The sequence below is a fragment of the Elephas maximus genome, chromosome 3 (assembly GCF_024166365.1).
Source record: "Elephas maximus indicus isolate mEleMax1 chromosome 3, mEleMax1 primary haplotype, whole genome shotgun sequence".
Lineage (NCBI taxonomy): Eukaryota > Metazoa > Chordata > Mammalia > Proboscidea > Elephantidae > Elephas > Elephas maximus.
In genome coordinates, this window is record NC_064821.1 from 121,170,599 (window position 1) to 121,191,418 (window position 20,820).

The following is a 20,820-nucleotide window of genomic DNA, read 5'->3' on the forward strand; positions in this document are numbered from 1 at the left end:
ACCAGATGTCTGATGATATTGGAACCATTGCCTACTGGAATGGGCTTAAATTTTGAAGGCAGCATAAACATTGGAATACAGACTAAATTATGTGACTCCTGTTTTTATCAATACATTTAAGGTCCTTGTATGGGGCTTCAGATGACCACTTGGAATTATAAATAAAATGAGTATGTGTTCATATGTGTATTTTGGGGAATGGGAGATGTTAGTACTTTTTTTTTTCTAGATGCTTAAATTTCATCAAATTTGGGTTAGTAAGTCCATCCCTCCCCTTCCCCCCCCCAAAAAAAAAACTTAAGAACCACTGCTTAATAGGAATATTATCTAGAGGATAGGTCCTCTGATAGATGGCCCATATTATGAGGCAATAATTGCTCATATCCATGCTCTGATTCATGAAGTGGTTTTTGGCCTTACAGAAACTAGGTGACTACTAACAGACTGTACCACTTTGAATAATATTAACCGTTAGTCATTCACTCAAATACCCTTTACCTTATAAGAAAAGGGGAGTAATTATATGATCCACTGCTTTTACCAGACCCTCCCTCCCCTATTTACCAACCATTTTTTGTTTTTCTTACCCTCCCCTATTTACCAACCTATATATTGAAAACTTTCTGGTATCCAGTATTAACTCTGCATATAATGTTTTGATTATTCAAATATTCTGATTATAGTGTTCTTACATAATTAATATGCAGATGATCAAATTTGGTATTATAAATATAATAAAATACTCAAAACACTAGAAGTGCCTTTGGATCATAATTTAGGATTTCTCTTTTAGGTTGGTTTCTTTCTTTTACTGCTCTGCAGTTATTATGAACGTGAAGATACTACACTATAAAATTTCACAAAAGAGTTCATAATTGGCACTGTCATTACTTCTTTATTTCCATTCACTCTTCAACTCCTTCCAACACGGTTCTTTTCTCAATCACTTTGCTGAACTTGCACTTGTCAAGGTCACTATTAGCATCCATGTTCCAAATTCAATACACTGTTCTTTTCCAATATTTCAAGAATTTTCTGCCAGTAGTCAATACAGTTGAACAGTTCATTGTTCTTTTTTAAATTAAAGTGTTGTTTTTATCAAATATAGTATACATACATAATTTTAAAAGGCAAGCAGCATTATAAAGCATAGAATGAAAAATAGGAATTTCTGATCTACCAGTCCTGATATTTCTCCTTTTATTTATCATAAAATATCTCATAGCATGCTTATAGATTATTTTCTTAATTTTTCAAAATTTTAGATATTATCTATTTGGTTCTTCTATAAGTAATTATAATTTATTACTACTCTACCCATAACACAATTGCTCCATATAGTTTCATCATAATTTTGGATTTAATCAATGTTGCTTTCGTTAGTATGACTATGTAAATATTATTAACAATGGAGACACACAGAGTAGTAAGATCACATTTCATTCTTGTACAAGCTTTTTGTTTTCCCGCAAGTTAAAAAATGCCTGTGTTTTCCATCTGTTCAGTTTTTAGTGCATCTATCACTCATTCATCACCAAACCCTCTGGCAGAAATGAAAAGCTCCTCTGAATATGTTCAAACACATGAGACAATCTATCAGTTTTATATTTTTGGGGGGAACAATGCTCCTATAGTCCTCAGACCTCTTGTTCCATTTCAGACAGATTACATTAGGGCTTCCTGTCTGATGTGCTGATCAATAGCCAATGGTGTGTCATGAGATATCAATGACTGTAAACTATTTATAGCACTAAAAATTGAAAATTTCTATTTTTGATTTAACATTTATGACAGTTGATATTATATTTGAACAATGTTCATACTACTCACTCCTAAGTGTCTTGACTTCATTATTTTGATGTGCGACATTTTATGTGTCTCACAAATGACCAAAGACTGCAGTGTTGTAGCTAATGCACACAAAATCTCCTGTTGAATTTTTTGTTGAATCATCCCAGTTTGTCTGATTATTACTTTAATCATGATTTGTTTAATCAAATCAAATGCTGTTGAGAACCAAATTTTATTAACAATAAGATAAAATGTATTTTTACATTATGAAAATAGTTATGTTCAAAGTCTGAAGGAAATGCAATGTTATTTCATGAGATTGATTTTCTATGATAGTTGACAGATTTCCTGACCATGCCATACAGTAACAAAGCTATCAGCTCAACATAGTTCTTGATAACACTGGTTTCTCCTAATTTCCAAGTTCTGCCAAAAATCAGGTCCATGATATCCATGAAGCAACCCTCTAAATATGTATATTCAGAAAACATTAAATGAGATATGGACATTTTACCTAGAATTTTCAACATATATTTCAGAGACTCTCATATCTATTAGTCAAAATTAATACATCCAATTTCTAATGTCTTTATTTACCCTTAATCAAAATATTTTGATTAAATATAATAGAAAAATTCATATACTAACCTTTTTGAATTAGATATCTTGATTTTTTTGATTTTATGCCAGTATCTTTTGTTTTTAATTCAGATAAAATAGAGGAAATATACTTTCTCTGTTCACGAAAACTTTTAAAATTAACTGGAGAATGTATATTCTGTGGAAACAAAATAAAAACAATGACAATGATGATACCTCATATGTTTTAGAGTTCTCAAAGAGCTCTCACAAGCGTTATGTATCATCACGACTGATTTTAATTTAAAAGCAACAACAAAAACCTATGAGGTAAGCAGGATTAACAAAAGATACAAAAGAGCTCTAATGTGTATGATTTTGATAAATCAGCTTTCTATTAACATGTAATTATATGGTTTGGACAATGTTCCAAGGTAGATTGAAGTAAAAAACGGACTTGCAAGTGGGTGCCATGACAAAAAGAACAAGGAAGAGAGTAGTGATAAGAAATAGAGAGACAAGATAGTGTTGCTCAGAAAGCCTGCATGAAGACTAATAGTAAGAAAGGAAGGGATAAAATTATTTCACAGGACACTAAAAGGCAGGAAGAAAGGGAGAGAGTGTTATCTCTCTTTCTCTTCACAGTAAATCTCTTCAATTCATGATATAGTGAGGATTTCAGGTTTTAGAGTTCCAAAGCGAGGCTTCCAAATCTCATTTTTGGATCAAACCAATTTGTATATTTAAACCTTTCTGTGTCTATGTCCTCACCTGCAAAATAGAGTAAAATTTTCTAGACACCTGTAGTACACTGCCTTAATATATATATAATTAATATGATATGATGATATTACATGATATAATTAATATAATAAATCTAATCTAATAAATAATTACTATATAATATATAATTAATATATATCAATATATTTATCCATATATAATAGGAATTGCCATTCCTATTATTTTCACTTCCTATCCATTACTCAACCCACCGTACCTACAACATTCCCTAAAATAGCTCTACCAATAATGATATGCCGTTGTTTAAATCGAAAAGATTTTGTTAGAGTCATATCTTATCTTTCTAGAACATTTTTTACCATCACTCCTTGCTTGAAATTTTCTTCTTCCTCGATACCACTCTCCCTCAGTTCCTTTTCAACATGTTAGTGTTCTTTCATATTTGATTTGCCTCTTCCTTTGCCTATCTTTTAATTGTTGGTGTTTTCCAGTGTTCTATTCTTAAATTTCAGCACTCTCACCGTGGCTTCAACTAATTGCAAAATCAGTGGTTCACAAAGGGGATAACTGAGATTGGTTTTAGAAACTGTTTCCTCTGCATATAAACAAAAACACAAATAAATATCTTAAACCAGCCAAAGATAAACTTTTGTGTCACATTATATATAAAAAGTCTGGAGGTACGCATTCCGTCCAGGACTGATACAAAAGCCATCAGGGTCCCATGCTCCTTTGAAAAAAAAAATTTTTTTTTTTCATATTTATTCTAGGGCATCTTCGTGGCATCTATTCTCTATGTTTTCTCAAAAAGATAGCTGCTAGAGCTCCAAACATCATGTTTACATGCCAGGCAGACGGAGAGATGAAAGGGGGAATGACAAAAGGGCATATGCCATAGGTCTTAAAGAGCTTTACCAGAAGTTCTTCAGATAACTTTGGTTTACATCTCATTGGCCAATCATAGCTGCAAAGGGGAGGGGAGTAAAGGCAGCCTTTTGCTAGATACTTTGCCACCTGGAATAAAATGGAGGAACTTTACCAAGAAAGAAGAAAAGGATAGATATTGGTAGGCAACCCGCAGTCTCTGCCACAGGGAAAAGTCATAAACTTGGGAGGAGATACCTATTTGTATTTTGAAAAACCTTCCCATATTATACTTTCTCCTGTGAGAACCACTGATTTAATTCTGAAGACACACAAATATATATCTTCAGATAGATACCCTTTGTGAGATGTTTGCTTTTGCTTATTTGTTTATGGAATACTTACGTAGTGCTTACAATAAGCCATTGCTTTTAAGCTCTTCACATATATCAACTTATTTAATGCTCACAACCACTGTGAGCGCCTTCATCCTGGAAAATCTCACAGGTATCTCATACCAAGAGAAATGAAGACATGTCTTTCTTTTCATACTTTACTCTTAATTTATTCTTAGAAGAGCACTTGAATACGTGTCCTAGTTCCCTATATTTACAATTTTCTGCCCAAATTCTTACACCACATATTTCTATTTAATTAAATACGTTTCTTCCTATTTTTTAAATTTTACACATGGTGTTTTCTAATTTATCTATTGAAAACATTATGTCTTTACCCAGTGACTCATCCTGTAAGGATTTATTAATGTTCATTACATGTATTAGGTATTATCTTCTCCTGGAATAAGTCTCAGATTTCTTTTTTTTCTTCACTAAACAATCTTTCACTGATCATCACTCACACAATTTTTTCCAGTCTTTACATGACAAAAACACTTCACTTTTTGCTAGGAAGACAAATAAGTAGGTACTTTTGAGCTCATATATTCTCCTCATAGTTAGAAAATTTTCTAAAGGCTGCTAAGAGTAACTACAATATAATTACTCACAATATCAAAACATATCAAAATATGACATGATTTTAATTAACGTTGCTTCTATTTTTATTTGGGCCCAATTATTTCTACTAGGCAATATATGACAAAAATTAACATATACAATTGTTTTATAATCAAATCTGTAACAATCAATTCCAAATGCTTTTCAGCCTCAAATTCCTCTAACAAATCCACTAAAGTTACATCCCTGTTCTTGTATTTTTCTACTTCTATGAATTCTGCTCTCTGTTGGTAACTTCTTTCTGTTTCTTCCTCCTAACAGTACAGGATATTTAACAATGTTAAAAATCACCTCAAATTCCATTTCAACCACAGAAATGGACCTTTTCCTTGTTCTAGATCCCACACTCTTATCCCACTCTAGAGAAAATAATAAAATTTGAATATAATGATGTGTTCTATAATTCTGTTTCCACAACTTACTCCTTTTACCTTCTCCTGAAAGAACACAGAGACAATTCTGAGATGCCCAACTCCATCACAAATATCATGTATAAAAAATATACAAAAATCGTATATAAAAGACCCAAAATTAAATAGATGGCTGGCCAGTTACTTTCAGAATTATCTTTTCTTCAGTTATCCCACTTGCTCTTTTTTCATGTAACCACATGTCATTTTCAACATTTAAAATAATGTTCCTTCCTTAGCTTTTATAAAAGAAGGATCCATGACCAAGAATGCATATGAGACTGCAGCAAAAAAGCAAGCAACTGAGGTAAAAAAAGAAATGAGCTTTTCAATTATATGTAATGATAAAAGGAAAAGAAGGTACATACCCACTCATTGATTAATCTTTGAAATCATGGAGAAGAGTTCTCAGAAGACTAGAGATTATCAAATAAATATCCTTTTTTTTTTTTCCAATAATAGAAGGTTCATTCTATTAATTACAATGCCTTGAACCTAAAACTGGTCCTCAACAATTTTAGGAAATATTTTAAGGCTGTTTGATAGCATTTAGAAAAGGAACGATCACCAAGTAGTAATATAAGTTGACAACAAACCAATATGAAATATAATTTCATTTTTAATACAGTAAAATTCATTCATGTTCAAATTTACTTGGCATGATAAGCCTGAATTTTAGCAATACATTTGATGAAATCTTTCATTTCTATGGAAAGATGATACGATTATGTGGGGATCAACCACGTTGAATAACCGCATGGAAAAGATGAAGGTTAATAAAATGATGCCAACTTCAAGGTAGATCTCCAATGTCATGCAGTATGGATCTGTCTCAGACCTATCCTGATCAATATTTATATTAATGACTTGAATCAAACTGTAAAGGAAATTCTTACTAAATTTTCAGATATGATGGAAGGAAGAACACACCAGATAGAAATCTAAAATATTGTCAACAGACTGGAGCAATGGGTCAAATTAAACAGATGAAGTTTAATGAGAATAAATATTACAGTTAGGTAAAATACATTTAATCACTGCACTACATGATTAGAATTAAAAACATGAGTGGTAAAATATTTAACTATTTTAGCCAAAAGCAAATTAATTAGGAGTCCATTGTGTGATATGACTCTACATTGCATTAAGCATTTCATCTAGAATGAGATAAGTGACAGTCTTCCCATATTCATTACTTTTTAGAATCACAGCTGAAGCATTATGCCAGTTCAGGGTACCATATTTTTAGGTAATCACAGATCATCTGGAATATGAAGAGAAAGTGGCCTACCTACTGAATTATTTTGAAAGTAAGCAATATATAACCAGGCCATGTTTGAACACAAAATAAGGAAGAGGTAATAAAGGGAGATTTGGTCTCCCTATCTCTTCCAACTTCCATCTTCCTCATCTTGGATAACGATACCACATGCTTGCTTAAACTAGAAAAGCTTAGAATTTGTTCTTTATTTGACCCTTTCTCTGAAACCCTATGCCTAAGCAAAACCAAAATCAAACTAGTTGCTATTAAGTAGATTCCAATTTATGGTTGAGCCCTTGTGTGTTAGAGTAGAACTGTGCTCCATAGGGCTTTCAATTGCTGTGATCTCTTGGAAGCAGATGGTCAGGTGCCTCTGAGTGAATCCGAACTGCCAACTTGTTGGTTAGTAGCTGAGCACTTAACCATTTGTGCCACCTAGCATCAGCTAATTTTGGCAAAATTACTTCCAAAATATATTTAAAATCTGTTCACTTCTCTCCATTTCCATTGTTACTCTTCTAAACTATAATCCTCTCTTCCTGGTCACCTACAAAAAAAACAAACCCATTGCCATCAAGTTGATTCCAACTCATAGCAATCCTATAGGACAGAGTATAACTGCCCCACAGAGTTTCCGAGGAGTGCCTGGTAGTTTCAAACTGCCGACCTTTTGGTTAGTAGCCTTAGCACTTAACCACCACCCCCAACCTATAAATACCCTCCTAATTGGTCTCTGCCTTCACTTTGGGTCATATAATATACATTTACATCTGTCAAAAAGTATATCTGATTATGTCTCTTTTTAGCTTTAAACTCTTTGATGGCTGTCCACTGTGATCATCAGTCCTTAACTATGGGCTACAAAACACCATCAAAATATGGCTCCTGACTGCATAGTCAAATTCATGTCATTCTACTCTTGACATTGTTCATTATACTCCTACTGCACTAGCTTCCATTCAGTTCCTTGAACACACCTAAAACAAAACAAGCTATGGCACACCTTAGGTCCTTGTGCAAGTTGTTCCCTCTGCCTGGAACACTCTCTGGAACACTCTCTTCCCAAACTTTGCATGGCTAGCTCCTATTTATCTTTCTAGGCTTAGCTTTAAATATTATCTCTTCAGAAAAGCCTTCCCTGACAACCTAATTAGAAGTTTTTTTTTTCCTTCTATTATTCTCCATCTCAACATCCTATTTGTTTCGTTTATAACATCTATTACTATTTTATTTATTTACTTGGGGCACAAGTTGTTTTTTTCTAGAATCTAGTCCACAAGGGCAAATAATTCACTCGCCTTAGTCCCTGGCACTCCGCAGATACTTGCTGGATGTGAATAGTGAGAAAGGGAACTACCTGTGGGTACAGATTTAGGAACTTTGTTTCAACATAATAAAACTTGAAGGTCCATTCTTTGGAGAGGAGGCTAAGAGCCAGATAATTTTAACAAAAATCCTTTCCTAACTTCTATTTTCTACAGGACTTTATCCAAAGTAATACTTTTCAACATTCCCATCTTATATTCTTGAACTTTCCCACACCCTGTACAACTTACTGGACAGCTTCTCACTCAGCAATTCTTCAAACCCCTCCCATCCCCTTTTTCCTTTTTTTACCTTGTACCTTGACTTACACTCTCTCACTTTTCTAGAGTCACTTCTACATTACCCATTTCCAGAGTTTGCAACAACAAAAAGCGAAGAAACATAATCATCTGACAGAGATATTTATTTCTTTACTCAGGCACATATCTCTATCTACTCATTCCGTTGATTCTATATCACAATAATCTAGAGACTCAGGAAGGTAATGATAGAACGCTCCTTAGATAATACAGACTGGGGCAACTAAGAAAAAATACTCTATAATGGCTTTGGCAGTGGGGGAAAGACATTCATGTATTAATAAATTCCAACTCATACCGACCCTATAGGACAGAGTAGAACTTCCCCATGGGGTTTTCAAGGCTGTAATCTTTACAGAAGCAGACTGCCACATCTTTCTCCTGCCGGGCAGCTAGTGAGTTCAAACCACTGACCTTTCAGTTAGAAACTGGGCACTTAACCACTGCACCACCAGGGGTCCTGTAATGTACATAAACCAAAAAAAGAAAAAACAAACTTCATGCGGTGGAGCTGATTCTGACTCATAGTGACCCTATAGTGACCCTATAGTAGTCCTTAATAAATATTTTTGAATGAGTAAATTAAAAAATAATGATTTTAACTACCATTTTTAAGTAAAACACAAGACAATATATACATATGCTTGAAAAAAAAACACATATCTACACAAAAATTGTTTCTATTTGTTCTGTAGGATTTAAAATACAGCTTTACAAGAAAAAGTTACTTTTTAAGAAATTTCCCTTAAAGTGACCAGCAGATTTAACTACTCGAAAAATTTCTATTACCTCGCAATTGATCCTGATCGTATTTTATATTAACAAAGAGGACTAGAAGTGATCATACCCTTGATAACATTCTAACTGGTCTTACCATTTTTGTCCTGTCCCTTTGTGAAGAGAACTTACAAAGGATAACCTAGATAAACAAATACAACAGACACACTGTGTATAAGAAACTAAAACCAAACCCATTGCCTAGAGTCGATTCCAACTCATAGAGACCCTAAAGGACAGAGTAGAACTGCCCCATAGGATTTCCAAGGAGTGGCTGGTGGATTCAAAGTGCTGATCTTTTGGTTAGCAGCCGAGCTCTAACCATTGTGGGACCAGGTCTCCAAAAGTGCCCTGTAGGATTTCTGTGGCTGTAAAACCTTATCAAAGCAGACTGTCACATTTTTCTCCCACAGAACAGCTGGTAGGTTCTAACTGCAGACCTTTCAGTTAGCAGCTGAGTGCTTTAACCACTGTGCCACCATATATAGAAAGAAATCCTACATTTCTACTCTGTACAAAATGTTATGTTAGAGGACAAAAAGTAGCCAAGAGAAATCAGAGTGCCTAAATATTATATTTTTCTGCAAATGTCCAGTTTAAGAACACACATTAAAAAAAAAAAAAGACTATAGAAAGCTTATGTCCCCTCAGTTCAAAAACGATTAAGACTTAAGGTCTATCATTACCAATATTAGAAGCATCAAAGCACAAATTACTGAGGCCCAATTTTTGTCTCGTATACTACAGTGGATAAAAAAAAAGATAGAACCCAGTAAAAAGTGATGCTGCGAACTTCCATGAAACTGTAGAGTAGGTTATAATTTCAAGTGGAGGGAACACACTACTAATCTGTGAACAGTAATAATTGATACTAGGTAGAGTAAGAAAAAAGAAAAAGGATGAGGAAATTTCAGAATGTATAGGTTTCTGTTTCTCTGAAAATTCTCCCCAGAAATGTATCTGATTAAATTGTATTTACATGGCAATGCAATTCTATTCACAATCCTAGTTTTTTCCTAAAACATCGATTACATTATCTAATATATGTATGTCCAATATATGTACACATGCATATAGTAATAATTGAAAATAATTCTGTATCTGGTTTACCTAAAGATCACATTAACATATGATGTGCTAACAGAATATAACTTTTTCCCCTGTATGTGCTCAATATCATTTTGTTTATAACTTTCAAAGCATTCTTGCATTCTACCTTGTATCGTAATTATGTTCATTTCTCACCCCTAGTAGAAATTACTCTTTCTGAGGACTGGGGCTGTGGTTTACTTATCTTGATTTGCCTGCACCATTTTGATTGGATTCTTCAACCTCTGTGGCAGTATCAACTCACAAATAACGAAAAAGGATTGAGAAATTTGATTAGTTTTTTCAACAAATATGCATTGAGTGCCAACTATATCCATAGCACTGTGCTAGGCATAGATAAAAGGAATTACTTTGTAAATATTTAAATTCTATCTTTTTCAAAATATTTCATAGTTTAATGAATAATTCTCTATGTAGATGTTGAAAACATGAGAGGCGAGATAAAGACATTGAAAGTGAGAAAAGCATGGTAGAAATCATAGGCTGAATGCTTAAAGATTTCCTAATTAAACCTATATTTTGTTAAAACTCTTATGGTTTATCTTAACTGGTTAGAATATTTTTCACTTAGTAAATACAATCATGTCTGAGCAATATGAATTAATAGTGCTTAACTAACCTCCAAAAGAGATGAGTTAATACAGTGGCATAATGTTTAATGATGGGCAATAAAACAGAATATTAGGGGTTAAAAAAAAATCCTTTTTTTTCTTCACAGTAAAATCTATAGCCCAAGGGTCAACATTTGTAGGCATATTTGAACAATGTTTCTATTTAAAAAAAAGGAGAGAAGAGCAACAGGTAGAGACCATCAAAGTTGACTGATGCTTTGGTTGTTCTTCACTCTCTTAAACAAATCCAACATTTTAGAGAGTTTATATGTTTTAAATTGAGGTTTAGAATCTAAGGGAAGATATATACAGTGAATGTAAGGAAAACTTCTCCATAAATTAATATTCTAGCCAGGTAGATGGTTTAAGGACGTTTCTAAAGTAAAATGCATTATAATGTACTAGGATGTACTTTATAAATGCACATTGATAAGCTATTAAATGAACTTTTACTAAAAATTGCTTGGATAATATATTCTAAAATTGATGCTTAAATGCCCTGTAACTAGGAGTAATATACTTATTTTGGGAGTTCAGAATATGTTTGTAAATGCTTTTCCTATAACACTAATGCCTAAAACTCACAATTTCAAATGTATTATGTTTCCCCTCCCCTAATGCCCCATAGCATAACTCAAGAACTACGGGGCCTCTTTTGAGGAAAAGTCAGATTATATAACACACCCGTGTGCACACACATACATATATATATATATATATAATCATCACTCTGAAGCTCAGTTAAACAGCATCCCTGACCCCGGGTGACTCAGCCTGCAAGCTGTAGAGCCTCAGTGCAAAATCTCCATCTGTCAGACTCCACAGTGTATTTGACACAGATTCCTTGACAACCACAACCCTGTTGTTGTTGTTGTTGTTGACTCAGAGTGATCTCATGTGACAGAGAAGAACTACCCCATAGGGTTTTCTAGGCACTGGGTTTAATCTTTATAGGAGGAGATCTTTATAGGAGGAGCCATTGGATGGGTTAGAACCACCAATCTTTTGGTTAGCAACTAAGTGCTTAATGGTTGTGCCACCAGGGCTCCTACCTTAGCCCTACTGCTCTAAAATACTTCAGTCACTGTCCAAATGCTTATTGTTCACATGAAGTCCAATATTCCTGTGGCTGGATATAATGACTCAAAACTGTACTTAAAAATTTTTTCAAACATACAAAGTAGGCTTATTTTGGGTTCTTAAGCTATTACAAAAGGTATTGCCAAAATTCTGTATATTTTATTAAACAAAGACTTAACTATAAGTAATTGCCTGCCATTTACAACAGTATCTACAGGTTTTCTAGGAGAATATTGTCAGTAAACTCATGCTAGATGGGATGGCTCTAAAACTGTGTTAAGGAGAACAGAGAACAGCACCATGATTCAACAGTTAATAATTTTCCCTCCAAGTCATAGAGCCTACATTTGTTTTGAGAAAATTCAGTGTTGTTGATTTGTAGATTCATCATAAAACATGAATCTTTGTGATTCAAGGCTTAGACCAATATTGAAATAACCATTTTCTTACCTTGGACAAATAAAAAAAAAAAATCATTCTAAGTAGGAGGTAAAGAATGGCCATTTTATTGATTTTGCTCTTTTTTATTAGAAAAGATTGGACAGCTGAAAACGTTTTGAATTAGGAGTCTTTGTAAAGCAATTTTTTTTTATGATGGTACCTTTCATTTGATTTTAAAATGCTAATATTAGCTTTCTTCTATGAAGAAGTAAATAATTGCATGAACATTTTTATGCAAGTTCCAAATTGTTAAAATATGCTGGTTTTAAAGAATTACTAAGTGTATTTCTTTTTTCAACTTTACACTTATCTTGTGTGTATAGGTGATATCCCTAGTGTCCAATCAGAGACAAGTTTTCATCCTGTTGTCCAGGGAATGATGTGCACAATTCCTTTTGACACTGATGAGAGGTAAATACATAAATCCAGCCCACTTCAGTGAAAATTGACCCATATTTTTTTTTTATCCTGAAGAAAAATACAGTAATAAAATGTAAAGATGGGAAAAAAAATACAGTTAAACTCTCGAGGTGCACCATTAGTTAATGATAGCCAGCAAACATTACTTCTTGCCTTGAGGACAGTGAGCCCTGGATTCGTTTTTAGGTGCCCATGAATTCTAATAATCATGGCTGTCTACATGATAGCAAAAGACCTAAAAATGTGAACGATAGGTTTTTCACATTTCAATGAACTCAAAAGTTAAAACTCAAAAGGGCATGCATTTTTAAATATTTTCTTCTACTTCCATCTGCCACTAAGATTTTTCCTGCAAAATGAGTATATGCGTTTCCTATAATAAATAGTTAGTAGCTGACAATGTACACTTATTTCCAACGTAAAAACTATGCATCAATTTCAAAAAAGTATGGATCATGTATAAAAGCCTCATGGAGTCTCTTAAACAGTAATATTAAAAATGTATGAGTATTCCTAAGGTTTGGGAGAAAAACAACCTGGCATACCAAGGCAGATCAAATCCCTCTCTACCAAGTATCCTACTTTTAATAGAAGCAGAAAGGAACGTGCTGTGGGATGTTAGGATTATTCACCAAAACATTCCATTTTCTTTAAAAATCCATTACAGATCTACTATTCATTAATTTACCTATATAGTTTATTTTTGATGGGTTAGTTTATTTTTCAGCCTGTTTATATCATCAGGCTATAGCATTTCCTGAATTCATGACTTTTATTATAATGGTCAGAGTATGTAGTAACCCCTTTACTTTCTCTAGCTTTGAAGGCTGTCCTAAGTTCTAGTATAATAAGATTTGCAAGTAAATTTGTCTTATTTAAATAGTTGATAACTTTATAGAATTTTTCTGTACTCTATGTCTTATGTTTTGACTTGTATCTTAAAATTTTAATCTATCTTCTTTAATGATGCCTTTCATTCTTCCCACCCACATACAATGATCTCAATAAAGAGCATGATTCTTCATGCTGTGCTTTCATAGTAGCACAGTGGATTAATATTTTCAGAAAATATACTTAACTGATTCCATAAGTTATAAGTTATAGTACAAAATAATATAAGTAGAGTTTGGATTATATTTCTCTAAATGCAATAGATAGTATTTTAAATAAATATTTGTTGAGTGCCTCCTATGTGCATATCACTGTTCTAGGTAAAGGGTGGCAAAAGCATATAAAGTGCAACCTGCCATAAAGTGGTTTATATTCTTGTTGTACAATAAAAACATTCACATGAAATTATCACCTTGGGAGGAAATAGAGTATAAATAAATTTAAGCAGAAAGATATATCAGAATAATCTTAATATTTTAACTGAATCAGAGGAATTAATTTCCCCTAAAAAATTTTTTTTTTTAATATTAAAAGAGGGCTTTTTTAAAAGAGAACAAATATTTGTTCTTGATTATATGAGGGACTTTATCCTTTTATTTAATGTTTCATTCTGAAGTAAAGAGGAAAAAAGATAAAGATGTACTATTCTGGGGATAATTTAATTCTTAAACAAAAGGAAGTAAAGATGAGGTGCCAGGAAGGACGTTTTGGCCTTGGGTCAAAGAATTTAATTTACGGTGAATGAATAAAGGCATATTAATGCCTGCTTTAAGATGGAGACTGTTTAATGAACATAGTTGTAGAAAGGAGGCAGTGTGATGGGATGGAGATGAATTGGAGGGAGAACCCGTAGCCATGCTTTTATATATTAAGCCTATCTATGAAAAAAGACATTTTATTCTCAATAATTGGCTGTCTGATTCATGATAACTAAGGTCAGGTATAATTAATTCTACCAAGCTTAATTCTAAAAAGAATCTCCCACAATAAGCAGCGATGGTTCTCTTCTGAGGGTAAAGTTGCTGGAAGAAATAATGCTTTATTTCTGTAATCCTTCTTTTCCTCCTTTGAAGCTATTAAATCTCCAACATGCAGACCCTACTCCTCTGCTAGAACCAAGAACCTAAGGCAGGAGACAATTAAGCCTCTCCAGATCAATACTAAGAGCTCCCTATTAATCTTTGCTCATAGCTTAACAAGGGATTCTAGTAATTATCATTCTTGAGCCCTCGTCACTCCTCTTTCTGTTTCTGCATTGTTTCCCAGTTCTTCTAACTTAACATTTTCCTTGGACCATTTCCCAAGCCTCCATTCTAGGAATTCAGTCTGTAGTCTGTTTTCTTCTTAAGAACAGAATTCCACTCTCTTCTTCACAGTCACTTAGCATAATGTCTGGGCTTGATACCTAATGACAAACTTAGTTAATGACAGCCATCTATCTCAATTTGACCCAATTTCAACATTGCTAAATGTTCACACCAGTTGGTCAACTTGTTTTTCTGTTGCCAACCACGTGGACAGTGAATAGAGCTGACAGTGCATTGAATACGTTCATCATATATTGGATAGGATGCTGCCTACCAGACTGACACTCCTCTGCTAGTTCCTAAAGCTATAACCATTCCGTCTCTTTTACTGTCTCAGGGGCCAAGCTCAAATTCCTTCTTAGCCTAACCAATTTTGCTTTAATTAATATATCATTCCCTACGAATCATGAGATGAAATGTATGTTTAATTTCTGAACTGAACGACATGTTAGAAGATGTAAAAGCTATTAGAAGGGTGAACTCTTCATAAAACATCTTGAAGAAACTGGGAACATGAGTTCGGCAGGGTGTGAAACACAGTTCTGTTCTGAACTTCAATATTTTCTGTGGTCTACCACACATTTGGTGCTTAATTATATATATGCATTAGTTTCCAACTGTTTCATCTATGTTATTCTGTTCTCTCATCTACAGGACAAAATTCCTACAGGATAAGAATTTACACTCTTCTTGATTTTCCCACAGCATACTCAGCTAAAGAAAGCATAAAGAGTAAGGAATTTACAGTTTATAACCAAATTTTAATACTCATGTAAAAAATATCTATATCGATACTTATGTATATCTAAAATTTTATGTGAGTATATATCTAGTACCCTAAAGTATGCAGACACGATGCTGTGATTATAAAGACCATGCAATTTTTACTATATTCTGTAGACTATCAATGGGATGTCATTATTTTTTTAATTAATTTTTATTAAGCTTCAACTGAACATTTACCATTCCAATCAGTCTGTCACATGTAGGTTTACATACATCTTACTCCCTTCTCCCACTTGCTCTCCCCCTATTGAGTCAGCCCTTTCAGTCTCTCGTTTCATGCCAATTTTGCCATCTTCCCTCTCTATCTTCCCATCCCCCCTCCAGTCAAGAGTTGCCAACGCTCTCTCCAGTGTCCACCTAATTTAATTGGCTCACTCTTCATCAGCATCTCTCTCCCCCCCGCTGACCAGTCCTTTTCATGCCTGATGAGTTGTCTTCAGGGATGGTTCCTGTCCTGTGCCATCAGAAGTTCTGGTGAGCATTGTCTCTGGGATTCCTCTAGTCGCATTCATATCATTAGGTATGGTCTTTTTATGAGAATTTGGGGTCTGTATCCCATTGGCCTCCTGCTCCCTCAGGAGTTGTCTGTTGTGCTCCCTAGCAGGGCAGACATCGATTGTGGCCGGGCACCAACTAGTTCTTCTGGTCTCAGGATAATGTAGGTCTCTGGTTCATGTGGCCCTTTCTGTCTCTTGGGTTCTTAGTTGTCGTGTGGCCTTGGTGTTCTTCCTTTGCCTTTGCTCCAGGTGGGTTGAGACCAATTGATGTATCTTAGATGGCCGCTTGTTGGCATTTAGGACCCCAGGCGCCACAATTCAAAGTGGGATGCAGAATGTTTTCATAATAGAATTATTTTGCCCATTGACTTAGAAGTCTCCTCAAACCATGTTCCCCAGACCCCAGCCCCTGCTCCACTGACCTTTGAAGCTTTCATTTTATCCCAGAAACCTCTTTGCTTTTAGTCCAGTCCAATTAGGCTGACCTTCCTTGTATTGTGTGTTGTCTTTCCCTTCACCCAAAGCAGATCTTATCTACTGATTGATCAATAAAAAACCCTCTCCCTCCCTCCCTCCCTCCCCCCTTTGTAACCACAAAAGTATGTGTTCTTCTCCGTTTTTTCCATTTCTCAAGATCTTATAATAGAGGTCTTATACAATATTTGTCCTTTTGCCTCTGACTCATTTCACTCAGCATAATGCCTTCCAGATTCCCCCATGTTATGAAATGTTTCAGAGATTTGTCACTGTTCTTTATCGATGCGTAGTATTCCATTGTGTGAATATACCACAATTTATTTACCCATTCATCCGTTGATGGACACCTTGGTTGCTTCCAGCTTTTTGCTATTGTAAACAGAGCTGCAATAAACATGGGTGTGCATATATCTGTTTGTGTGAAGGCTCTTGTATCTCTAGGGTATATTCCGAGGAGTGGGATTTCTGGGTTGTATGGTAGTTCTATTTCTAACTGTTCAAGATAACGCCAGATGGATTTCCAAAGTGGTTGTACCATTTTACAATCCCACCAGCAGTGTATGAGAGTTCCAATCTCTCCGCAGCCTCTCCAACATTTATTATTTTGTGTTTTTTGGATTAATGCCAGTCTAGTTGGTGTGAGATGAAATCTCATCATAGTTTTAATTTGCATTTCTATAATGGCTAATGATCGGGAGCATTTTCTCATGTATCTGTTGGCTGCCTGAATATCTTCTTTAGGGAAATGTGTATTCATATCCTTTGCCCACTTCTTGATTGGGTTGTTTGTCTTTTTGTGGTTGAGTTTTGACAGAATCATGTAGATTTTAGAGATCAGGCGCTGGTCTGAGATGTCATAGCTGAATATTCTTTCCCAGTCCGTAGGTGGTCTTTTTACTCTTTTGGTGAAGTCTTTAGATGAGCATAGGTGTTTGATTTTTAGGAGCTCCCAGTTATCTGGTTTCTCTTCATCATTTTTGGTAATGTTTTGTATTCTGTTTATGCCCTGTATTAAGGCTCCTAGGGTTGTCCCTATTTTTTCTTCCATGATTTTTATCGTTTTAGTCTTTATGTTTAGGTCTTTGATCCACTTGGAGTTAGTTTTTGTGTATGGTGTGAGGTATGGGTCCTGTTTCATTCTTTTGCAAATGGATATCCAGTTATGCCAGCACCATTTGTTAAAAAGACTATCTTTTCCCCAATTAACTGACACTGGTCCTTTGTCAAATATCAGCTGCTCATACATGGATGGATTTATATCTGGGTTCTCAATTCTGTTCCATTGGTCTATGTGCCTGTTGTTGTACCAGTACCAGGCTGTTTTGACTACTGTAGCTGTATAATAGGTTCTGAAATCAGGTAGAGTGAGGCCTCCCACTTTCTTCTTCTTTTTCAGTAATGCTTTGTTTATCCAGGGGCTCTTTCCCTTCCATATGAAATTAGTGATTTGTTTCTGTATCCCCTTAAAATATAACATTGGTATTTGGATTGGAAGTGCGTTATATGTATAGATGGCTTTTGGTAGAATAGACATTTTTACTATGTTAAGTCTTCCTATCCATGAGCAGGGTATGTTCTTCCACTTAAGTATGTCCTTTTGAATTTCTTGTAGCAGAGTTTTATAGTTTTCTTTGTATAGGTCTTTTACATCCTTGGTAAGATTTATTCCTAAGTATTTTATCTTCTTGGGGGCTACTGTGAATGGTATTGATTTGGTTATTTCCTCTTCGGTGTTCTTTTTGTTGATGTAGAGGAATCCAAGTGATTTTTGTATGTTTATTTTATAACCTGAGACTCTTCCAAACTCTTCTATTAGTTTCAGTAGTTTTCTGGAGGATTACTTAGGGTTTTCCATGTATACGATCATGTCATCTGCAAATAGTGATAGCTTTACTTCTTCCTTGCCAATCTGGATACTCTTTATTTCTTTGTCTAGCCTAATTGCCCTGGCTAGGACTTCAAGTACGATGTTGAAAAAGAGTGGTGATAAAGGGCATCCTTGTCTGGTTCCTGTTCTCAGGGGAAATGCTTTCGGGTTCTCTCCATTTAGAGTGATATTGGCTGTTGGCTTTGCATAGATGCCCTTTATTATGTTGAGGAATTTTCCTTCAATTCCTATTTTGGTAAGAGTTTTTATCATAAATGGGTGTTGAACTTTGTCAAATGCGTTTTCTGCATCTATTGATAAGATCATGTGGTTTTTATCTTTTGTTTTATTTATGTGATGGATTACATTAATGGTTTTTCTGATATTAAACCAGCCTTGCATACCTGGTATAAATCCCACTTGATCAGGGTGAATTATTTTTTTGATGTGTTGTTGGATTCTATTGGATAGAATTTTGTTGAGGATTTTTGCATCTATGTTCATGAGGGATATAGGGATATAGTTGATTCCCTGGTCCTCCAGAAGTCCCAGTTTACATTCTAATTGCTCGAGTCTGCTCCTCTGACTTTCTATTGCGTTGTCTAATTCTGTAATTTTATTGTTAATCTTTTGGATTTCTACATGCTGTCTCTCTATGGATTCTTGCAACTTATTAATTTTTCCGCTATGTTCTTGAATAACCTTTTTGAGTTCTTCAACAGTTTTATCCGTGTGTTCCTTGGCTTTTTCTGCAGTTATCCTAATTTCATTTGTGATATCTTTAAGCATTCTGTAAATTAGTTTTTTATATTCTGTATCTGATAATTCCAGGATTGTATCTTCATTTGGGAAAGATTTTGATTCTTTTGTTTGGAGGGTTGGAGAAGCTGTCATGGTCTGTTTCTTTATGTGGTTTGATATGGACTGCTGTCTCCGAGCCATCACTGGGAAACTAGATTTTCCAGGTAATCAGCTAAAAAAAAAATGCAGTCAGATCCCTATCTGAATTCTCCTTCTGGCTCAGGGTATTTGGATGTTAATGGAGCCGCCTGGGGAGGGTGGGGGAGGGATCCGACAGCTAGGCTTGTAGCACCACAGAATATAGAGCTGATCCCCGCGTTCACGCTCCGCCCCTGTCTGCCAGAATCCCGGTAGGATGGCTCCCCGGCTGGGATGCTACTCTCCCCGCTCCAAGACCAGTCATTTCCTCCCGGGGATTTCTCCCTCCGGTGTGCCGCACCGCTCGCGCGAAATGGGTGGGCGTGGCCCTCACGAACGTCTGGGCGCCCCCCCCCCGGGTTGCTTTAGGGAAATATAGCTAATCCCCACTCTCGCGTCCTGCCCGCTTCCCGCCAAACTCCCGGCGGGACAGCTCCCCGGCTGGGATGCTGCTCTCCCTGCTCCAAGATCAGTCACTGCCTCCCGGGTGCTTCTCCCGCCGGCTGCGCCGCTACGCCTCCCGCGCCAACCAGCTAGACTCCCTCCCGGGATGGGTTTGGGGGAGGTAGGGCTGAGCCCCTTGTCTGTGCCGTCTGCCCCTGGGCTCTGCCCCAGCCCGGGCTCCGAAGGTCACCTGCCTGGTACGCTGGCTCTAGTTCTGAAAACGATCGCTGTCTGCCCGTATTTGTTCGTTCTCCATCTCTAAGTCTGTGTTTGTTGTTCAGAGTTCATAGATTGTTATGTATGTGATCGATTCACTTGTTTTTCCGAGTCTTTGTTGCAAGAGGGATCTGCGGTAGCGTCCACCTAGTCCGCCATCTTGGCCCCGCCCTCAGTCATTATTTTTAATGGATGGAAAAATCATCAATTTTCTCTAAAGGCTTTGAATATACTTTCCATTTGTTAACTCTCAGAAACTTTCTCTCCACAACAGATCGTCCATGAATCCATGAGTCTGAAAAGTGTAAATGTCATAAATTATTTTGCAATACATAACGTGCCATACTTACCCATGGGAGGAGGTTTTTTTGTTTTGTTTTCCTTTTTGGAATGTAGACTAATTTTCAAGTCTGAGTATAATGATATAAAACACATTTTTAGGAAAATAGATGTAAACCTTAAGCATAAGACAAGTTATGCTATTAAAGGTTCTTAAAATATTGGGTTTTTTCCTTCAGTTGCATATTATTTAAAAGAACAAAAATTCTGCAATGCCTAAATTATTGTGGAGGACAGACATATAGATCAATGGTACAGAATAGAGAGTCCAGAAATAAACTTTTATTTATTTATTTTTTATTATTGTATTTTAGATCAAGTTTTACAG

General features: G+C 35.4%; 1 protein-coding gene across 1 annotated transcript in view; it reads right to left on the reverse strand.

Moving 5' to 3' along the window:
* Nucleotides 1-20,820, reverse strand: part of LRRIQ3 (leucine rich repeats and IQ motif containing 3) — a 171,738-nt gene that overhangs the window by 42,230 nt on the left and 108,688 nt on the right. Inside the window, exon 6 of the mRNA XM_049875978.1 lies at nt 2,440-2,569. Coding sequence (XP_049731935.1) covers nt 2,440-2,569 — 130 coding nt within the window. The remainder of the gene's footprint in view (nt 1-2,439; nt 2,570-20,820) is intronic.